This window comes from Clarias gariepinus, chromosome 21, assembly GCF_024256425.1.
Source record: "Clarias gariepinus isolate MV-2021 ecotype Netherlands chromosome 21, CGAR_prim_01v2, whole genome shotgun sequence".
In the NCBI taxonomy this organism is placed as follows: domain Eukaryota; kingdom Metazoa; phylum Chordata; class Actinopteri; order Siluriformes; family Clariidae; genus Clarias; species Clarias gariepinus.
In genome coordinates, this window is record NC_071120.1 from 22694095 (window position 1) to 22712639 (window position 18545).

An 18545-nucleotide genomic window follows, 5' to 3' on the forward strand; every position below is an offset into this window, starting at 1 on the left:
GTGCGAATGAACTCCTAACTAACTTCTGCGCCATTAACCCGGTGAAAAGGTTTTCCATACGAATTACGGTAGCGTAAATCTATAGACTCTGCTATAGATTTGTGCTACGGTAACATTTTTCGACAAGGCAGCAAAAATCGACAGAACACCGGTTCCGGCTTTATGCCGGTACACGTGACCCAACTCCGCTTCCGGGTTCCCTCGCGCTGCGATCACGCATGCTCGCGAGAGCTTAACCCTGTGACCAACATTGTCTATTGGGACAGGTTAAAACCAGATCGGGTACATTTCCTTGTGCATGTAAGCAATATTAGCTCCTTAATTATTCTCCTGCTATTTAAAATGCCCATTTATGTGGCTGCGCGTATAGGGTCTTGTCATCTTATATTTTGTGTTCTTTAAATTTGTAGTAGATTTATTTACTGAAATAAGTGAAACTAAATGACCATAAAATGAAAACATTGTCAGGACGTGCTACTGCGTTTACAGATGTCTAGCTTACAGAATGCTAGCGGCGCTAACGGCTGCAGACAGGAAGTCACTGCCAGCACCGGAAGCGCGTTCATTATCACCGAGCATGACGTGAGGAGAGCCTTCAAGAGAGTGAACACCAGGAAAGCAGCAGGACCAGACGGCATCTCAGGCCGTATTCTCAGAGCCTGCGCAGACCAGCTAGCACCTGTGTTTACAGAGATATTCAACATCTCTTTATCTCAGTCGGTGATCCCCACATGCTTCAAAGAGTCCATTATTGTTTCTTTCCCAAAGAAACCACATCCTGCTTCCCTCAATGACTATCGCCCTGTAGCCCTCACTTCAATAGTGATGAAGTGCTTTGAACGCCTGGTCAGAGACTTCATCATTTCTTCACTACCAGACACACTGGACTCACTACAGTTTGCATACTGTCCAAACCGTTCCACGGACGATGCAATCTCACATCTCCTCCATACATCTCTCACTCACCTGGACACTCGGAGGGGGAATTATGTGAAAATGCTCTTCATCGACTACAGCTCTGCATTTAATAACATAATTCCCTCCACACTCACCACCAAGCTGGAGCACCTGGGACTCAGCTCATCCATGTGTCGGTGGATCTCCAATTTTCTGACTGGCGGACCACAGGCAGTAAGGATGGGCGGACATGTCTTAGCCTCCATCACTTTCAGTACTGGAGCCCCCCAGGGTTGTGTTCTGAGCCCCCTGCTGTACTCTCTGTACACCTCTGACTGCGTGGCCACTACCAACTCCACCACCGTCATCAAGCTTGCTGACGACACTGTCGTGGTGGGCCTGATTACCAACAACGATGAGACGGCCTACCTGGAGGAGGTTGGAAATCTGGAGAACTGGTGCCAGAGAAACAATCTCCTCCTGAACGTCAGCAAGACAAAGGAGCTGATAGTGGACTTTAGTACAAAGCAGGTGAGGAACTACCAGACCCCCATCATCAACAGGAGCCCAGTGGAGAGAGTAAACAGCTTCAGATACCTCGGTGTTCACATCACGCAGGACCTGACATGGTCCTGTCACATTAACACCGTGGTAAAAAAGGCCCGGCAGCGTCTGTACCACCTCAGACGCTTGAGAGACTTTAGACTGCCCTCCAAGGTGCTCAGGAATTTCTACTCCTGCACCATAGAGAGCATCCTGACGGGAAACATCACGACCTGGTTCGGGAACAGCACCATGCAGGACAGACGAGCTCTACAGAGGGTGGTGCGATCAGCTGAGCGCATCATCCGCATCGAGCTCCCTGACCTGCACTCGATCTACAGCAAGCGGTGCTTGACCAAGGCCAGGAAGATCGTGAAGGACCTCAGCCACCCCAATAACGGACTGTTTACTCTGTTGCGGTCTGGGAAGCGATTCCGCTCCTTGAAGGCCATCACAGAGAGACTGAGGAGGAGCTTCTTCCCGCAGGCGATAAGGTCTCTCAACCACAACCACACCACTATGCAGAACTAACACAATCTTTTCATAATTGATCAAATCTATCAATCTTTTTACAGCCATGAACACTATGGACAATTACACGCTCACCTTCCTTCATATCTACACTACATGTTGTACGTTTACATCCTGGACCATTGCACAAAGTCACTTTAATAACCTCTGCACAAAGACACTTTGTTCTATGCATATTTGCACACCCAGTACAGTATATTTCAATTTGTACAGTATATTTCTATTTTTATGCACATCATATTTTTATTTTTATTTTTAGTTCTATTTTTCCTAGCACATTTCTATTTTTATTTTTAGTTCTATTTTTTCCTAGTTTAATTTATATTTATTTCTTATTTGTAAACTTTAATTCTCTTTTAGGGTCAATGGCAGTCGTATAATGCATTTCACTACATTTCGTACTGTGTATGTTTGTGTATGTGACAAATAAAATTTGAATTTATTTACTTTATTTAATAAGTAATTGGGATAGATCCGGCAGATTACTCGTGAATCTGTCTTTAGTAGTCGGATTCATATTTCTAACAAATCGCTAACGTGGGAAAGCACAGCTAATCTGTTCTACGGGTAGAGTATATATCAGGAGGTGATGATCAGATTGTTTCGGCTGGATATAACGAATTTATTCTTTTTTCTCACTATTTGGGGAACAGACACAGTTTCTATAGGACAAGCTATGTGTGTGTGTCTATTAGTATGGCGAGTTGTATTGTGGCTGATATCTAAAGAATTTAAGGTATGACTTACCGCAAGTCAGATGGTTCTTAATTTCCTGGAGGTGTTGTCTGAAAGGACCGCTGCTCCAGCTCTGCTAGGGTGCAGGCCATCTGTGTGGTAGAGCCTAGGACGCTCCCAGAAAACATTCCAGTTATCAACAAAGGGGAATCTCTGTTGTTGACACCAAGATTGTAACCATTCATTAAAGGCAAATAATCCACTGAACCTCTCGATTCCTCACTGAAATGTGGGAAGTGGTCCAGATACGACGATTTTTGTCGTGGGGCTCCTAATCGACCAGGCTCCTAAAGTTCTTCTTTAGGATCTCCGTCTGCCTCAGCCTGGTCTCGTTCGTACCAGCATGAAGAACCACAGCTTAAATGTTCTTCCTCAGGGCCGCAGGCACCTGTGCAGCAGCATCAAGAACACGTGCACCAGGTAAACAGCGAGTATACGCCTTACCTTTAGCCGTGGTAGCAGGCACGTGCCTGGCGATGGAGTCTCCGATGACCAGCGCGTCGTGTGCCATCTCGCGGAGAGGAGCGAAGCGGTTTCGGGTCGAGATCTCGAAGACGAGTGGTGGCGGAGGAGGAGAGGTCCTCGCCCGGGGATTGGCGCGCGTCTTTCGCTGCTGCAGTATCTAGGCCTCGTGGTATCCCGGCGCCAGGGTGAAGGAAACCTGGGCGGGCTGCATCCTCGGTGCGTTGGACCTGGGCAGAAAAACACACAGGGTAGAGGTTGTAGGACAATTCTCACGCCGAGAATTTACGTGGGACAGGTGAGTGTCGGATCTGCTTCTCCACGGCCTCCAGCTCCAAGTCCACGAGTGCAGCTCCAATGTCTCCGCACCTGCACACAGAGGCAGAGACACAACCGACATGGTGTATAGAAACGTAGATAACCGGTGTGAAAGAGCGAAAACAAACTTGTGGTAGCCGGGCTAACGGGCTAGCAATGCTAATGCCGGTTAAAAGCGGCGAAAAAAAGGGGAGAGCCAGAAGGAAACAGAGACATGAGGGCTCCCTGAGATGTAAAGCAAACAATCACCTCACCGTCAACAAACCTGAGTGATCAATGAAGGGGGGAAGACAGCATCTAAACATACCAGTTCACCATAATACTCTATGTCCATGAGTCCCCTAGATCTGCCCTTTACCCAAGACAAATCTATTTTTAAAAATGCTTGATTAAAAAAATAGGTTTTTAGCCTGGACTTAAACACTGAGACTGTATCTGAGTCCCAAACATTATTTGAAAGACTATTCCATAATTTTGGGGCTTTGTAAGAAAAAGCTCTGCCCCCAGCTGTAGTTTTCATAATACGCGGTACTGACAAGCAGCCTGCATCCTTTGATCGAAGTAGGCGTGGCGGATCGTAAGACACTAGCAGTTCGCTCAGATACTCTCGCTGCTGCATTCTGGACTAGCTGAAGCTTCTTTATCGACCTAGTTGAACAACCAGACAGTAAGGCTTTACAATAGTCCAACCTATAGGTGATAAAAGCATAAACTAGTTTTTCTGCATCGTTTAGCGAAAGTATATTTCTTGGCAATATTTCTGAGGTGAAAGAATGCTATCCTGGTAATATTTTCTACATGTGCTTCAAATGAAAGGCTGGCATCTATAATCACAGCGAGGTCTTTTACTGTTGCACTCGATGGAACAGAAAGGCCAGGGGTAGCTCAGTGGTTAAGGCATTGGACTACGGTTCGGAAGATCCCAGGTTCAAACCCCACAACCACCAAGTTTCCACTGTTGGGCCCTTGAGCAAGGCCCTTAATCCTCAACTGCATAGATGTATAATGACATAAAAATGTAAGTCGCTCTGGATAAGAGCGTCTGCTAAATGTAAATCTAAAGTTACAGTGTGATCTTAAATCTTACTTCTAGCTGAATGCCGTCCTATGACTAGAACTTCTGTCTTATCAGGATTAAGCAGAAGGAAGTTAATTAGCATCCAATCTATTATGTCCTGCACACATTGCTCAACTTTAGTAAGCTGGTTTTTCTCATCTGGTTTTGCTGAGACACATAACTGTGTGTCGTCAGCATAACAATGAAAACTAAAACCATGTTTACCGATTATGTTGCCAAGAGGAAGCATGTATAGGGAAAAAAGCAGTGGGCCTAAAACTGAACCTTGTGGAACACCAAACTCCACTAGAGAGCATGCAGAATAATCACCATTTAAGTCTACATACTGATAACGATCAGTCATATAGGATCTGAGCCAGGAGAGGGCTGTACCCTTAATTCCTACTACATTTTCTAATCTGTGAAGAAGAATCCCATGATCAATGGTGTCAAACGCTGCACTGAGGTCGAGTAAAACAAGCATAGTTACACAACCCTGATCAGAGGCCAATAGGAGGTCATTTACTACTTTAACGAGTGCTGTTTCTCTGCTGTGATGAGGTCTTAATCCTGACTAATACAGTTCATGTATGCTATTTCTATGTAGATATGAGCATAGCTGCTCCGCTACTATCTTTTCGATAATCTTCGAGATGAACGGGAGGTTTGATATTGGCCTGTAATTGGCCAGCTGACAGGGGTCGAGGTCAGGTTTCTTAATAATCGGTTCAATAACTGCTAATTTAAAAGATTTTGGAACATACCCAATGCTGAGTGAGGAATTAATTATTCTCAACAGGGGTTCTGTTATTGCTGGTACTATCTGTTTAAGAAAATGTGTCGGTATAGAATCTTATATACAAGTTGATGAATTTGCAGAAGAGATGGGTAAAATTAGTTTATTCTCTTCAAAGGGAATAAAATATTCTAGGTTCCGATTTGACATAATAAGTTTAATATCTGCATCATTTGACCCAACATGAGCAACACAACAATGTGTTTAAAGTACCCGAAATAACCCAGAATTTTGACCCAGCATAAACCACCCAACAATGTGTTAGCAGAAACAACAAAGCATTTTTAGGGAGTCTTTTTTTTTTTTTAGTTATTTTAATGTTTTATTCGACTTAAAGTGTATTATTGTTATATTTTAAAGTCTATTTTACCTGTTATTTCTATTCTTAAAGTTTGATGTCTTTGAATGTATTTTTTTAAAATAACAATAACAGATAGAAACATAGATAGACTATATAACAGTTCATTCTTTGTACAAATGAAATTATCAGCTAGTGAACTTGATCGTCTGTCTAAACAACATTTAACCAATGTTTGATTTTTTGACTCATTATTGTACAATAAATATAGCTCAATATAACAACTATAACAATAGCTCTTGTTATAGTTGTTTAAAGTACTCAGATGTGGAAATTACCATAACTGTAGTATTTCTTTGATACAACATATTGTTATGACTTTTTTATGACTTAATTATATTTTAAAACTGCGGCAAGTGAAAATGACCTGGCGGTCATTTCACGAATGACTTTTTAACTGATTAATTTTGGCCGCTGTTGTTTTGCCGCGGCGGTAACCACAGAAGTAATAGGCATTCTGGTTGTCTACCTACTGTAAGTGAGAAAGCCTCTCATTTTGATGGCGCATTATTAGCCTAAGCAAAAAAAAAAATAAACATTACCTTTTCTTGTCTTATGTGATGTTTTATATTATGTTGTAGCCAGGGGCCAACTGGCCATCGGGAGCACCGGGACATTTCCCGGTGGCCTGACGGTCGTTCTGGCCTGCCGGCTGCCGCTGTGCAGACGATCAGCCTGGCATGTGATAGGCTGGTGTATAACTACGAATTAATTAACGGATCTCTCAATCTACGAATCAGGCAATGGAAAGGGAGGGGAAGATTAGAAGATCAGGAGGGAAAATTACACTCCCACATCACATGACCCAACGTCAGCGACGCACTGCCTAATATCTGGCTATATCCAGAGACAGGGTATATCTGACTAAATCGTTCAAAAAATGGAGCGTAAACGCAAAGGAGGAGCAGAGAGTCAGCGTAAAAAAAAAAAAAAAAAGCCCTGGCCGCAGACGCAGCAAGCTGCTGCAAAATCCCAGCCATGTTCGCCAGTAAGGGAACAGGTCGGTCAAGATTACATCTACATTATATTTATAATAATTTGGCAGACGAACACTTTCATCCAAATCACTTACGTAGATCATTACAATCGATAAAACTAAACCAACAAACGAGCAACAATATGTAAGTGCTGCTGTGCTGTGTCAAGTCTCGTTTCGTCTGAAAAGGTGACGAAGGAAGCAGCAGCAGTAGCACTAGTGCTGTAAATGCTCCTGCTGTTGAGCTAGAGGTGGTGGACAGTTCAGCGTTTGAGTCAGAGCAGGGACCTTCAGGTAAAGTTAAAGATAAGCAAAACTAAACATGCAGGCAGCAGGCTATACTTTTTAAACAACATGCGCTTTTTTATGATTTATAAGATCAGTAGTAGGACTGTGATTTTGGGGACATACAACTGATGGCTGCACAATTATAAGTACAGATTATTGAACACGCTTATTTCATATTGCAGAACAACTAGATGTGCAGAGTGAGAGAGAGAAGAATTCAGGGAAAGATTAAGGAGACAGTGAAAGCCTTTATATCTCTTTTGATTATTTTGCCTGTCCACAGTCTAAGGATTAAGATTTTTTTTTTTTAAGTATCACCCAATTCAAACGCCTACTGGTGTACTAGTAGTGCTAATTACTTACTGTTTACTCTTACTGGTCTGTTCCACATAATGCCATAATTGAGTAAACATTGTTATCTGTTACTTACGCTGTTATAGGTTTTGTTAAGTTTATTTGTGTTTGTGTTTCTGATGCATTTGATATACTAGAGTTGAGCACTGAAAATACATAAAATGTAAATATTTCAACATGTGAATGTGTCTCTTATTATCTCTTTTTAAAAGCCAATTTTCTATTTGTCATTGGTTTGGTAGTATAAATGGTGTATTCCTAGTGAGTTGTTAAGGGCTATTTTTTTATTCATTTATATTGCATCTGGTAGTCTACAAGTTTATCAGTCCAGTAGATTACATGAATAGGGTGGTGGTGACTGCAGCAGCAGAGGTGGCCTGGGAGTGGAGTCAAATTCCCGGCCTAAATTATTGTCCCAGTCCGCCACTGGTTGTAGCTCAGCCACATATTGGAATGTTATTATGAATGAGCCATGGGGGTCAGGACTTCTGAAACCAAGCCTTGGTGGACTTCGAAGTATGCTTGAGATCATTGTCCTTTTGGAAGGTCCAATAACACCAAAGTTTCAGCTTTCTTACACATGGAATGGGTTTTCTTCAAAGATAATTGTTTGAATTCATCTTGGCAAAGCAAAGCATCAGAGTCCAGAGTCACCACGACGCATCACTGTAGACAGGGTGGACTTTCCTGCATACCTGCATTCTTTCTCCTCTAAACATGCCGCTGATTCATAGGCCCAAAAATGTAAAGTTTAGTTTAATCAGTCATAGAACAGAATTCCCAAACTTATGTCTTTTTATATGGTTGTTAGCATGTTGGAGTAAACCTTTCTTTGTGTTTTAGGGTCAGTAGCAGGGTACATCTTTGGGTGACCTTCAGTGTCCAGTATGCACTTTAGTGCATGGGGATAGCTTCGTCTTTCTGCCATGTCCAGGTAGTGTAGCCACAAGTGTTATCATTAAACTTAAGAAGTAGGCTTCCTACAGTATTTCTAGGAACATTTAGTACCTTTTCTTTTTTTATATTTTTGTCCTTGTTTGTGCAAGGCAATGATCTCTTCTCTTATGGACAAATCTCTTGACTAAGCCATTTCTGATTTAGAGTCAAGCACCTTTTTGATATGTTCTAAATCAAGTACACGCGAGACATCTAATCTGTGCTTGACACAACACCTGATTTACAAATTTGTGCTCTAGTGCAGGATTTTAATAACGGAGTTGAATAGTTCTGAATCAGCGGTAATCATTAAGAAGGGACATTTGTGTTGAATTTGGAGAAATCACTGTTAATACACATGTCAACAATACGCTGATTTTGACACAAAAAACTAATTTTCAATGGGGGTTGAATAATTTTGAGTGCAACTGTAAGTAGAAGAGCAAAGATGATTGTCTTCTTAAAACATTTAGGTTGTTTTAATAAAAAAAAAAAACCTTGAAACCTGGTAAAGGTTGAGTAATGTATGCCTCATTTTACTCTGTGTGTTTAAAATTACACATTATGTTTCAGAATTTGTTGTGCAATAAACTAAAGCTACAGTAAGAAAATAAACTAATGTGGTGTAACCCAGGGTTACTCCAGGTTTAAAATTGGATTTGAACCTTTAGGTAATCGATTTGCGCTCATGTCCACTGCCCAGAGACTGTTTAAAAGCAGTTAATGATTTAAGATAAATAAATTAAACAGGGTAAAGGGTGGTGTCTATGCATATTTAGTGTTGGACATTTTTGCCACATTTTGGTAATGCGACAAGACTTTGCAGAAGGTGGATACAGTTGGGTAAGTTTTTATTATTATTATTATTATTATTATTATTATTATGCACATAAGGTTTTTCCAGTATGAACTTGAGAGTATGAAACAATTACACAAAGAAATGAAAAAAAAAAAAACAGTGGCTGGCAAAATTAAAATGCAAATATAAAGTCTATGAGACATTCAATCGTCAGTGTCTAAACCAGTGATTCCCTTGTGGAGAATCCCTTGTCAGAAATGTGCAAGGCAGGAGGATCTCCAAGTTGAGGGTTAAGAAGGCACTGGTCATCTAATATGATTCTGCCATGTTAAAAAAAAGTAATAGAAGTCTTCACATTTTTTATTGCACTTTCTTTTCCACCTTGGCCAAAAGTAAAATCTTTTGCCATCTCTTGTCTTATGTGATGTTGCATGTTATGTAATTTTGACTTTTGATTTGGATCAATAAGGTAAGGACTTTTTGGCATTTTGATTAATTATAAAAAGGTTAAACAGTGGCATAGTGGTTAGCACTGTCGCCTTGCACTTCTGGATTCCTGCAGATGAAGTGATATAAATGATAAGTGAGTTAAAATATGGGGATCATAGAAAGCAGTCATTGGTAAAGTCTAGTGCTTGCCAATCAGTGCAAACTTGCAGTATAAAGTGTCCTGCCATAAAAACTTCCCTAAAAGGTTAAAGCATCATTTATTAATTCTATGCAACAGATTAGACAGCTCAGAAACTCTTATAAACTTGCCAATTATTCCTTAATTACTTATTACTTATTGTCTTTAAATATTTATTTTTCCATAAGACCTGTTATTTTTTCTCCTCTTAGAACTGCCATGGAGTGGAGAGTCCTGTGTTTGTGGTGTTGCCTTTACTTGGCATTAATTTACACCGGTGCAAACGGATGTTTAGAACAACAGTCTGTCTTTGATGGCGATAAAAGTAAAATACAGGCATTGAGCAAAGTGAACAGCGATTTTGCTTTCCGTCTGTACAAAATCGTTGTGTCTGGTGGTCAGTCCCAGAACGTGTTCTTCTCTCCACTGAGTGTGTCCACAGCACTGGCTGCACTGTCTTTAGGAGCAGGTGGCGAGACTCATCAACAGCTTTTCAGTGGCCTCGGCTTTAATGGTTCTGTTTTCACGAGTCAGGAGATGCATCTAGCTTTCCATGATCTCATGCAAAACCTCAATCAGAGGTCAGGGGTTGACCTGGATGTGGGCACTGCCATCTATGTGAATGACACCTTTAAACTGTATCCTGAATTTCTGGAGAACCTTAAACGTTTTTATCTCTCTGATGGCTTCTCTGTTGATTTTACAAAGACCACTGAGACCACTAATCAGATCAACAAATATTTAAATGAAAAAACACACGGCAAAATTAGCAATTTTATTGAAAATCTGGATTCAAGTACCATCATGAGTCTGCTCAGCTATATATATTTTAAAAGTAAGTTCATTCAGTTATGTTGGGTTCTCTCCATGGGAATTGATTATGTTTTCAATAACTATACAACATTTTTTCCCATTAAGGTAAATGGTCCATCCCATTTAACCCTGAAAACACTAGAGAAGACCAGTTCCATGTGGATAAAGAAACAACCGTTCCTGTTCAAATGATGTCTATGTGGGGATATTTCAACAGCTACTATGATCAGGAACTGTCTGTCAGAGTCCTTCGTCTAGATTATAAAGATTCATTCTCCATGATACTGGCTCTGCCTGATACAAACATTACCCATTTGGAAGAGACTTTGCGTCCACAGCACCTAACCAAGTGGCAAAAATTGATGTCAGTAAGGTAATTCTTAAGGTTGTTCTTTCACCAAGTACATTATTCGTTAAATAAAACATCTTTGTTCATCTGGTAATCTGTAAACTGTTTAGTTTCAGAGTGATTCTCAGACCTGTTGGACAGCAGCTGAGCTTATTGAATCTTTTTTTGTCTAGAAGCAAACACTAAGGGGTTTTGATTACTCACTTACTCACTTATCTTTTATACCGCTTTATACTGTATTTAGGGTCGCGGGGGCCTGGAGCCTGTCCCAGGAGACTTAGGGCACAAGGCGGGATACATCCTGGAAAGGGTGCCAATCCATCGCAGGGGGGTTTTGATTATGATATTTAATTAGTTTCTAAATGTTTTAAAATGAATATTGATTTAAGCCATTTATAATCAGATGCAGAGCTTTATTGCTCCTTTAGAAATGGAAATTAGTTTATTAGAAATTAGTAATATTCTTTGAGTTCCATAGCATATTTTATTGACCATACATCACCTTACATTTTGCTTCATCATTTGTTTATGTAATATCTACAGTATGCACATCAATAATTCAGAAAAAGTACATAAAATAACTTATTTACAATATGTATTTTAATTTAGAAATATACAAAATGTTATCAACTGACTATTATCCAATTTAAAACAAATTTCTTTACATTTCTCTTTCTCTAGCGAGCACAGAATCTATCTCCCTAAACTGTCCCTTAAAACTTCATATTCTCTAATCAACATTCTGGCTGGAATGGGGTGTAAGGATATGTTCACAGCTAAAGCTAACTTCTCAGGGATTTCTGATAAAAATCTGTTAGTTTCTGAGGTAAGAACATTACTTATACTGAATGTAGCAGATGTGTCGTAGTCAGTGTTGGGTGTAACGTGATACAAAGTGATATTAGAATACTCGGATTACTTTTTTGATGTAACGAGTAATCTAATGCTTTAAGCCCTCAGTTATTTAGTTACTTTTTCAAAAATGTAATACATTGTTCCGATTCCCAATCCGTTATTGTGTGTGTGTGTGAAAGTTATCCTACAAGCCCCGCCCCCTTTGTTATTCCTGATGTTATACCCCTATCTCATTTATGTGGTTTGACTGTGCAAGGTCCAAAAAGATGGAAACCTAATCACAGCGCCAAAACTCGCGTAGGTGAGATAGGGGTATTAGTAGTTAATAGATTATGGGACAAACTTTGCTGAGTGATGATGGTAGAATAATTATAAAGGTCTTGACTAAAACAACATGCATGAGGAATCACAAGAGAGTTTTAATTTTCTGCAATGGAAAAGTACTCAAACTAGTTACTTTAATCAGAAAGTAACGCTGTAATGTAACTGATTACTTTTTAATGACAGTAATTTTGTAATGTAATTAGTTACTTTAAAAAGTCACGTCCCCCAACACTGGTCATAATAAATGTTGCTAATGCTTTAATTTAATCAAAAGGCATTGCATTAATGTAGTTATTCACTGTGTGTTTTAGCTAGATGTGGAAAAACAGCTAGGAAATGTAAAGATTAGACTCACTACCCTCTTTTTTTGTCCTCAGGTTGTACATAAAGCTACTTTAGATGTGGATGAGGCCGGAACCGAAGCAACAGCGGTGACTGAGATAGAAATAATCGTGGGTTCTTCTGGACGAACTGTAACACTGAAATTTGATCGCCCATTTATGAGCTTTATAGTTGACCAAAAAACAAACAATGTCCTCTTCATGGGGAAAATTGTAAATCCAGCTAATTCCAGGGTCAAACAGCAATAAATGTTTCTCTCCATCTACAGTCCCTTGCAATAGTATTTATATCCCTTGAACTTTTCCACATTCTGTCACGTTACACCCACCAATGTTCCTGTTTTTTGTTTGTTTGTTTGTTTTTTTTAACAAATTTGAAAAGTGCATTTTTATTCAGCACCCTTTATTCTGATACCCCTAACTAAAATCCAGTGAAAACAATTGCCTTCAGAAGTTACCTAAGTAGTAAATAGAGTCCACCTGTATGTAATTTAATCTCAGTACAAATGCACATGTTCTGTGAAGCCCTCAGAAGTTTGTAAGAGAACATTAGTGAACAAACAGCATCACAAAGTTCATGGAAAACACCAGGTCAGGGATAAAGTTGTGGAGAAGTTTAAAGCAAGGTTAGGTTATAAAAAAATATCCAATCTTTGTACATATAAAAAATATAATGAATATGGCAAAACAGCAAACCTATTAAGACATGGCCATCCACCTAAACTGACACACCGGGAGGAGAGCATTAATCAGAGAAGCAGCCAAGAGGCCCATGGTCATCCTGGAGAAGCTGCAGGTGGGAGAATCGGTTCACAGGACAACTATTAGTCATGCTCTCCACAAATCTGACCTTAAAGGAAGATTGGCAAGAAGAAAACCATAAGAATTCTTGTCTGCAGTTTCACATGGTTTGTCACAAAGTGCAAATGGGGCTTTACAATTATGTGCAACTCTGTGTTTGTCTATCACATACAATCCCAATAAAGTACATTAATGTTTGTGGTTGTAATGTGGAAAAGTTTAAGGGGTATGAATGCTTTTCCAAGGCATTGTCGTTTTCTAGTTTAGCATACAGGGTTGAAGTGATAAAAAAGGGGCTATTAAATTCAATTCAGATTTATTTGCATAGCACTTTTAACAATGGATTTTGTCACCAAACAGCTTTATAGAAATAAACATTTTGGGTATAAATTAAAAAATGCATCATTCCTAAACTTTGTCAGTTTTGCCCTAATGGGCAAGCTCGAGGTGACAATGCAAAGGAACTCCCTGAGAGACCATGAGGAAGAAACCTTGAAAGGAACCAGTTTCAAAAGGAAACCCTTCCTCATTTAGAGGGCAGAAGGTGTCAGAGCCACTGGTATCTCAGGAGTGCCATGTGCAGACAGAGAGAGAGAGAGAGACTATGCATTAGGGGGCCTTACTACAAAAATATGAAAAACCAGATATATAAATGCATATGTTATTTTGATTTCAATAGGGAAATAAAATCTATATTGCAAGCAAAGTTTCAAGTTTTGCAGTTGTTCTTTTTTAAATAAATAAATAAATGACATATTAGAAATGGCAGATAAGTGCTTATACACTACCAGTCCATTAGTTCTTTGGGTATTTGCTAAGGATTTAAAATAGCGGCATATGTAAAAATGCTTTGTACTGTGGGTAGTTGCACAGGTCACAAGAGCATCAGTGAAAACAATGTGTGTATATAAACTGAATTTTATTTCATTTCTATAATTACTTTTCATTTTTAACTCCTTTAGTTAAACCTTTAGAGTACTGGTTACATTCAGTTTATTCAATCGAGTCCATCAGTGTGGGGGAAAAATATAAGTAATCAATTAAACGTTTTAATAGGATGCCCTAATTAAAGACGAATATTTTTTGGGAAAAAAAGAAAACTTGTTAAGATATGTTTATTTTTTTAAACTGCTAACATGAAATATCTTTCAAAATTAGTTAGTCTATTTTGTTTGTTAACGCCAGGTTGGCCCTGCGATGTATTAGCACCCTGTCCTGGGTGTACCCCACCTTGTGCCTTAAGTCTTTGAGATAGACTCCAGGCCCTTCGTAACCCTGTATAAAGGATAAAGCAGATTGTGAGTGAGTAAATAAATAAGTGAATGAGTGTCATATTAGTTGTGTTGAGCTATTATTTTACTGATGTATTACAAAACAGTTGCAAAGTTAGTAATTTTGGCCAAAAAAAACTATTTGTGCAAAAAAGTATAACAGTATGTGGAAGAGCAAATACAGCAAAGTAAGTGATCATTGTTGTCTTATACCATAACATTTAGGTTGTTTTACTAAATGAATTCTTGAAACCTGGTAAATGTTAAGGAATTTATGCCTTACTTTACTCTATGTGTTTAAAACCACACATTATTTCAGAATGTGTTAATACAATGTACTAAAGCTGGGAAAGTAACCTGAGTTGTGTAACTTAGATTTACTCCAAGTTCAAAATCGGGTTTGAACTTAACCTTCAGGTAATCAATATGCACTCATGTCCACTGCCCAGAGTCTGTTTTGAAATCAGTTAATAATTTAGGATTGACAGTAAATGAACAGGGTGAAGGGTGGGGTCTATGCATATTTACTGTTGTACATTTTGCCCACATTTTGACAACACCACAAGACTTTGCAGAAGGTGAATACAATTGGGTGAGCTTTTATTATTATTATTTTTTTTCCACATAAGGTTTTTGCAGTATGAAAATGAGAGTATAAGACTTCATTAAAGTTTAAATGGAAAAAAATATATACAGTGGTTAGCAAAATACAAATGCTAATTCAAATATATCAGACATTTAATCATCAATGTCTAAACCAGTCATTCTCAACCCTGGTCCTGGAGAATCCCTTGTCAGAAAAGGCATATTGTATATTTGCATATTTGTTAAATCAAATGTGCTAGAAGCTGGAAAAACACTAAAGGTTCAGGGCAGGGGGAACTCCAGTGTATGTGATTTTGACTTTTGATTTGGATCAATAAGGTACCCAATGGAATTTTTTTTTTTTGCATTTTAAGAAATTTAAAAATTGGCTGTTAAAATATTGAAGGTGGAACGGTGGCATAGTGGTTTGCACAGTCACCGAGTTCTGAGTTCAATTGCTGCAGGATAAACTGATAAAGATGATGAGTAAGTTTAAATATGGAGATTCTTTTTGAGCAAAGTGAACAGCGATTTTGCTTTCCGTCTGTACAAAATCGTTGTGTCTGGTGGTCAGTCCCAGAACGTGTTCTTCTCTCCACTGAGTGTGTCCACAGCACTGGCTGCACTGTCTTTAGGAGCAGGTGGCGAGACTCATCAACAGCTTTTCAGTGGCCTCGGCTTTAATGGTTCTGTTTTTACGAGTCAGGGGATGCATCTAGCTTTCCATGATCTCATGCAAAACCTCAATCAGAGGTCAGGGGTTGACCTGGATGTGGGCACTGCCCTCTATATCCATGACACCTTTAAAACTTATCCAGAATTTCTGGAGAATCTTAAACTTTTTTATCTCTCTGATGGCTCCTCTGTTGATTTTACAAAGACAACTGAGACCATAAATCAGATCAACACATATGTAAGTGAAAAAACACACGGCAAAATCAGCAAATTCATTCAAAACCTAAGTCCAGGTACCATCATGTGTCTGCTCAGCTATATATATTTCAAAGGTAAGATCATTTAGTTATGTTGTGTTCTCTCCATGGGAATTGATTGTTTCATAATAACATTTTTCCTATTAAGGTAAATGGTCCATCCCATTTAACCCCCGAATGACTAGAGAAGACCAGTTCCATGTGGATAAAGAGACAACTGTTCCAGTTCAAATGATGTTTGTGGATGATTATTTTTACAGCTACTATGATCATCAACTGTCTGTCAGAGTCCTTCGTCTCAATTATAAGGATTCATTCTCCATGATTCTGGCTCTGCCTTATACAAACATTACTCATTTAGAGGAGACTTTGCATCCATACCACCTAACCAAGTGGCAAATATTTATGTCAGAAAGGTAATTGTGACTTTGTACCATTTTACTGAGTGCATAATTGGTTCACTAAAACATCTTTGTTTTACTCTCAGTGACTCTCAGATCTGATGGACACCTATTTAAAAAAAAAAAAAAATCTTTATTTACTGCTCCATTGTGAATGAAAATTAATATTCTATGAGGTTCCATAGCATATTTTATTGACACACATCACATTATATTTTCCTTTGTGGTTAGTTTATGTAATATCTACAGTACATTATGCACATCAATTATTTAGAAAAAGTACCTAAAATTACTTAATTACAAAATGTATTTAGATAAAGAAATATTCAAAATGTTACCAACTGACCATTATCCAACTTGAAACTAATTTATTTGACGTTTCTCTTTCTCTAGGAAGTACAATGTCTTTCTCCCTAAACTGACCCTAAAAACTTCTTATACCATGAAAGCCCTTCTGGCTAAAATGGGATTTAAGGATATGTTCACAGATGAAGCTAACTTCTCTGGGATTTCTGATGGAAATCTATCAGTTTCTGAGGTAAGAACATTAAATATACTGAATGTATAACAGATGCGTCATGATGGATGTTGCTGATGCTTTTATTTAATTAACGTACATTGCATGAATGTCATTATCCACCATAACCCCATTTGCATTTTTTGGGGGGTCCTCAGGTTATACATAAAGCCACTCTAGATGTGGATGAAGTTGGAACTGAAGCAACAGCAGTGACTGGGATATTTGGTTTAGGTTCTGCTCCACTTTTTCCTGAAACACTGCAGTTTAATCGCCCATTTATGATGTTTATAGTCAACCAAAAAACAAACGATGTCCTCTTCATGGGGAAAATTGTAAATCCAGCTATTTCCGAGGTCAACCAGTAATAAACCTATCTCTGCAGCAAGGTTTCTAATCTAGTATACAGTGTTAAAGTAATAGAAGACGCGCTATCTAATTTTAATGCAATACAAATTTAGTTGTGTAGCACTTTTAACAACGAATTTTGTCACCAAGCAGCTTTACAGAAATAAAAATTCTGGATTAAGCGTATAATTTTTAAGTTCTATTAGTTAGTTCCTTCTAATAGAAGGAACCTTCAAAGAACCAGGTTCAAAAGGAAACCATCCACATTTGGGTGAAACCAGCATGATTATAAAGAAATGTCCTCTGAAACTTTATTCTTCTTCAGTCCTAAAACTATTCAAGCAATTGCAGTTACAAGCTGTTGTAGAAAAAAAAAAAACTAAAAATAATAAGTGGTATTATTTTAAATGGGGAAATAAATCTATATTGCAAAAAGTTTTTGTGCATTGCAATCTTTTTTTATTATTATTTTTAAATATTAGGAATGTTAGGTAAGTGCTTACAGTATGCATTATCAGTCAGTTAGTTCTTTAGGTATTTTGCTTAGGATTCAAAAGAACTGCATAGGTAAAAATACTTTGTATCATAGGTAGTTTCAGGAGCACCAGAGAAAACAATGTGCAGATTGAATTTAATTCCATTTTAATAATAGCTTTTAATTCTTAACTCCTTTATTCAAAACATCGGAGTACTGGTTACGTTTAGTTCATTCAATCGATGTCCTCAATGTGGGGGAAAAACTGTAAGGGATGTCGATTTATCATCTGCTGATGACCTTCTCATTCAACAATTCGATTTTATTTGTATAGCACTTTTAACAATTGTCATTGATGCAAAGCAGCTTTACATAATGCTTTGAAGAAATTATGAAAGTTTGTATGAAATGTGAATGTGGATGAGATCTCCAACCAGAAGTGGGGCACCAGGACGAGTCAGACATGTCCAGGGCGCAGAAGAGGTCTGGATCACTGGCAGCTCAGCACATTTATTTCTGAATATACATAAATAAGCCATGAGACCTTTACAGACTGTACCGCAATTAACTGTTTTAATAGGATGGCATAAAAAAGACACATATAATTAAGGAAAAAAAACTCTTGGTGAGATAAGTTTCACTAAAATGCTAACATGAACTGGCTTTAAAACTTAGAGACTGTTTTGTTTGCTAATGCCAGATTGGAGTAGCATCCAGTGACTAATGTATTTGACTAGGATGCAAGTCAAATTCTACCTGCAATAATTACAATACGATTTTAATTATTGCTTATTTACATAATACTTTAGTTCTGATAATGCATCAAATTAAAACATATTCCATGTTTGAAAGTAT

General features: G+C 38.4%; 2 protein-coding genes across 2 annotated transcripts; both read left to right on the plus strand.

Annotated features, from left to right (window-relative positions):
- Nucleotides 1-9006: 9006 nt before the first annotated feature.
- Nucleotides 9007-13857, plus strand: LOC128509677 (alpha-1-antiproteinase-like). Its single transcript, XM_053481501.1, has 5 exons — nt 9007-9094; nt 9891-10513; nt 10597-10864; nt 11522-11666; nt 12397-13857. Exons 2-5 carry the CDS (start codon nt 9898-9900, stop codon nt 12607-12609), a joined length of 1242 nt encoding a protein of 413 aa, XP_053337476.1. The 5' UTR covers nt 9007-9094; nt 9891-9897; the 3' UTR covers nt 12610-13857.
- Nucleotides 13858-15516: 1659 nt separating this feature from the next.
- LOC128509536 (serine protease inhibitor A3M-like) lies at nt 15517-17630 on the plus strand (the record flags this gene model as incomplete). The annotated part of the gene is made up of 4 exons (XM_053481308.1): nt 15517-16024; nt 16098-16365; nt 16744-16888; nt 17026-17630. Coding segments are annotated over 4 exons (1131 nt in total), but the record flags the coding sequence as incomplete, so codon positions are not given.
- Nucleotides 17631-18545: the final 915 nt, after the last annotated feature.

What these genes read in the sequence shown, in the direction of transcription:
- LOC128509677 (XM_053481501.1), top strand. Translation starts at nt 9,898, where the DNA reads ATGGAGTGGAGAGTCCTGTGTTTGTGGTGTTGCCTTTACTTGGCATTA. An exon ending in CAGCTATATATATTTTAAAA is followed by an intron (nt 10,514 to 10,596) that starts GTAAGTTCATTC and finishes TTTCCCATTAAG; the next exon opens with GTAAATGGTCCATCCCATTT. An exon ending in CAAAAATTGATGTCAGTAAG is followed by an intron (nt 10,865 to 11,521) that starts GTAATTCTTAAG and finishes CTCTTTCTCTAG; the next exon opens with CGAGCACAGAATCTATCTCC.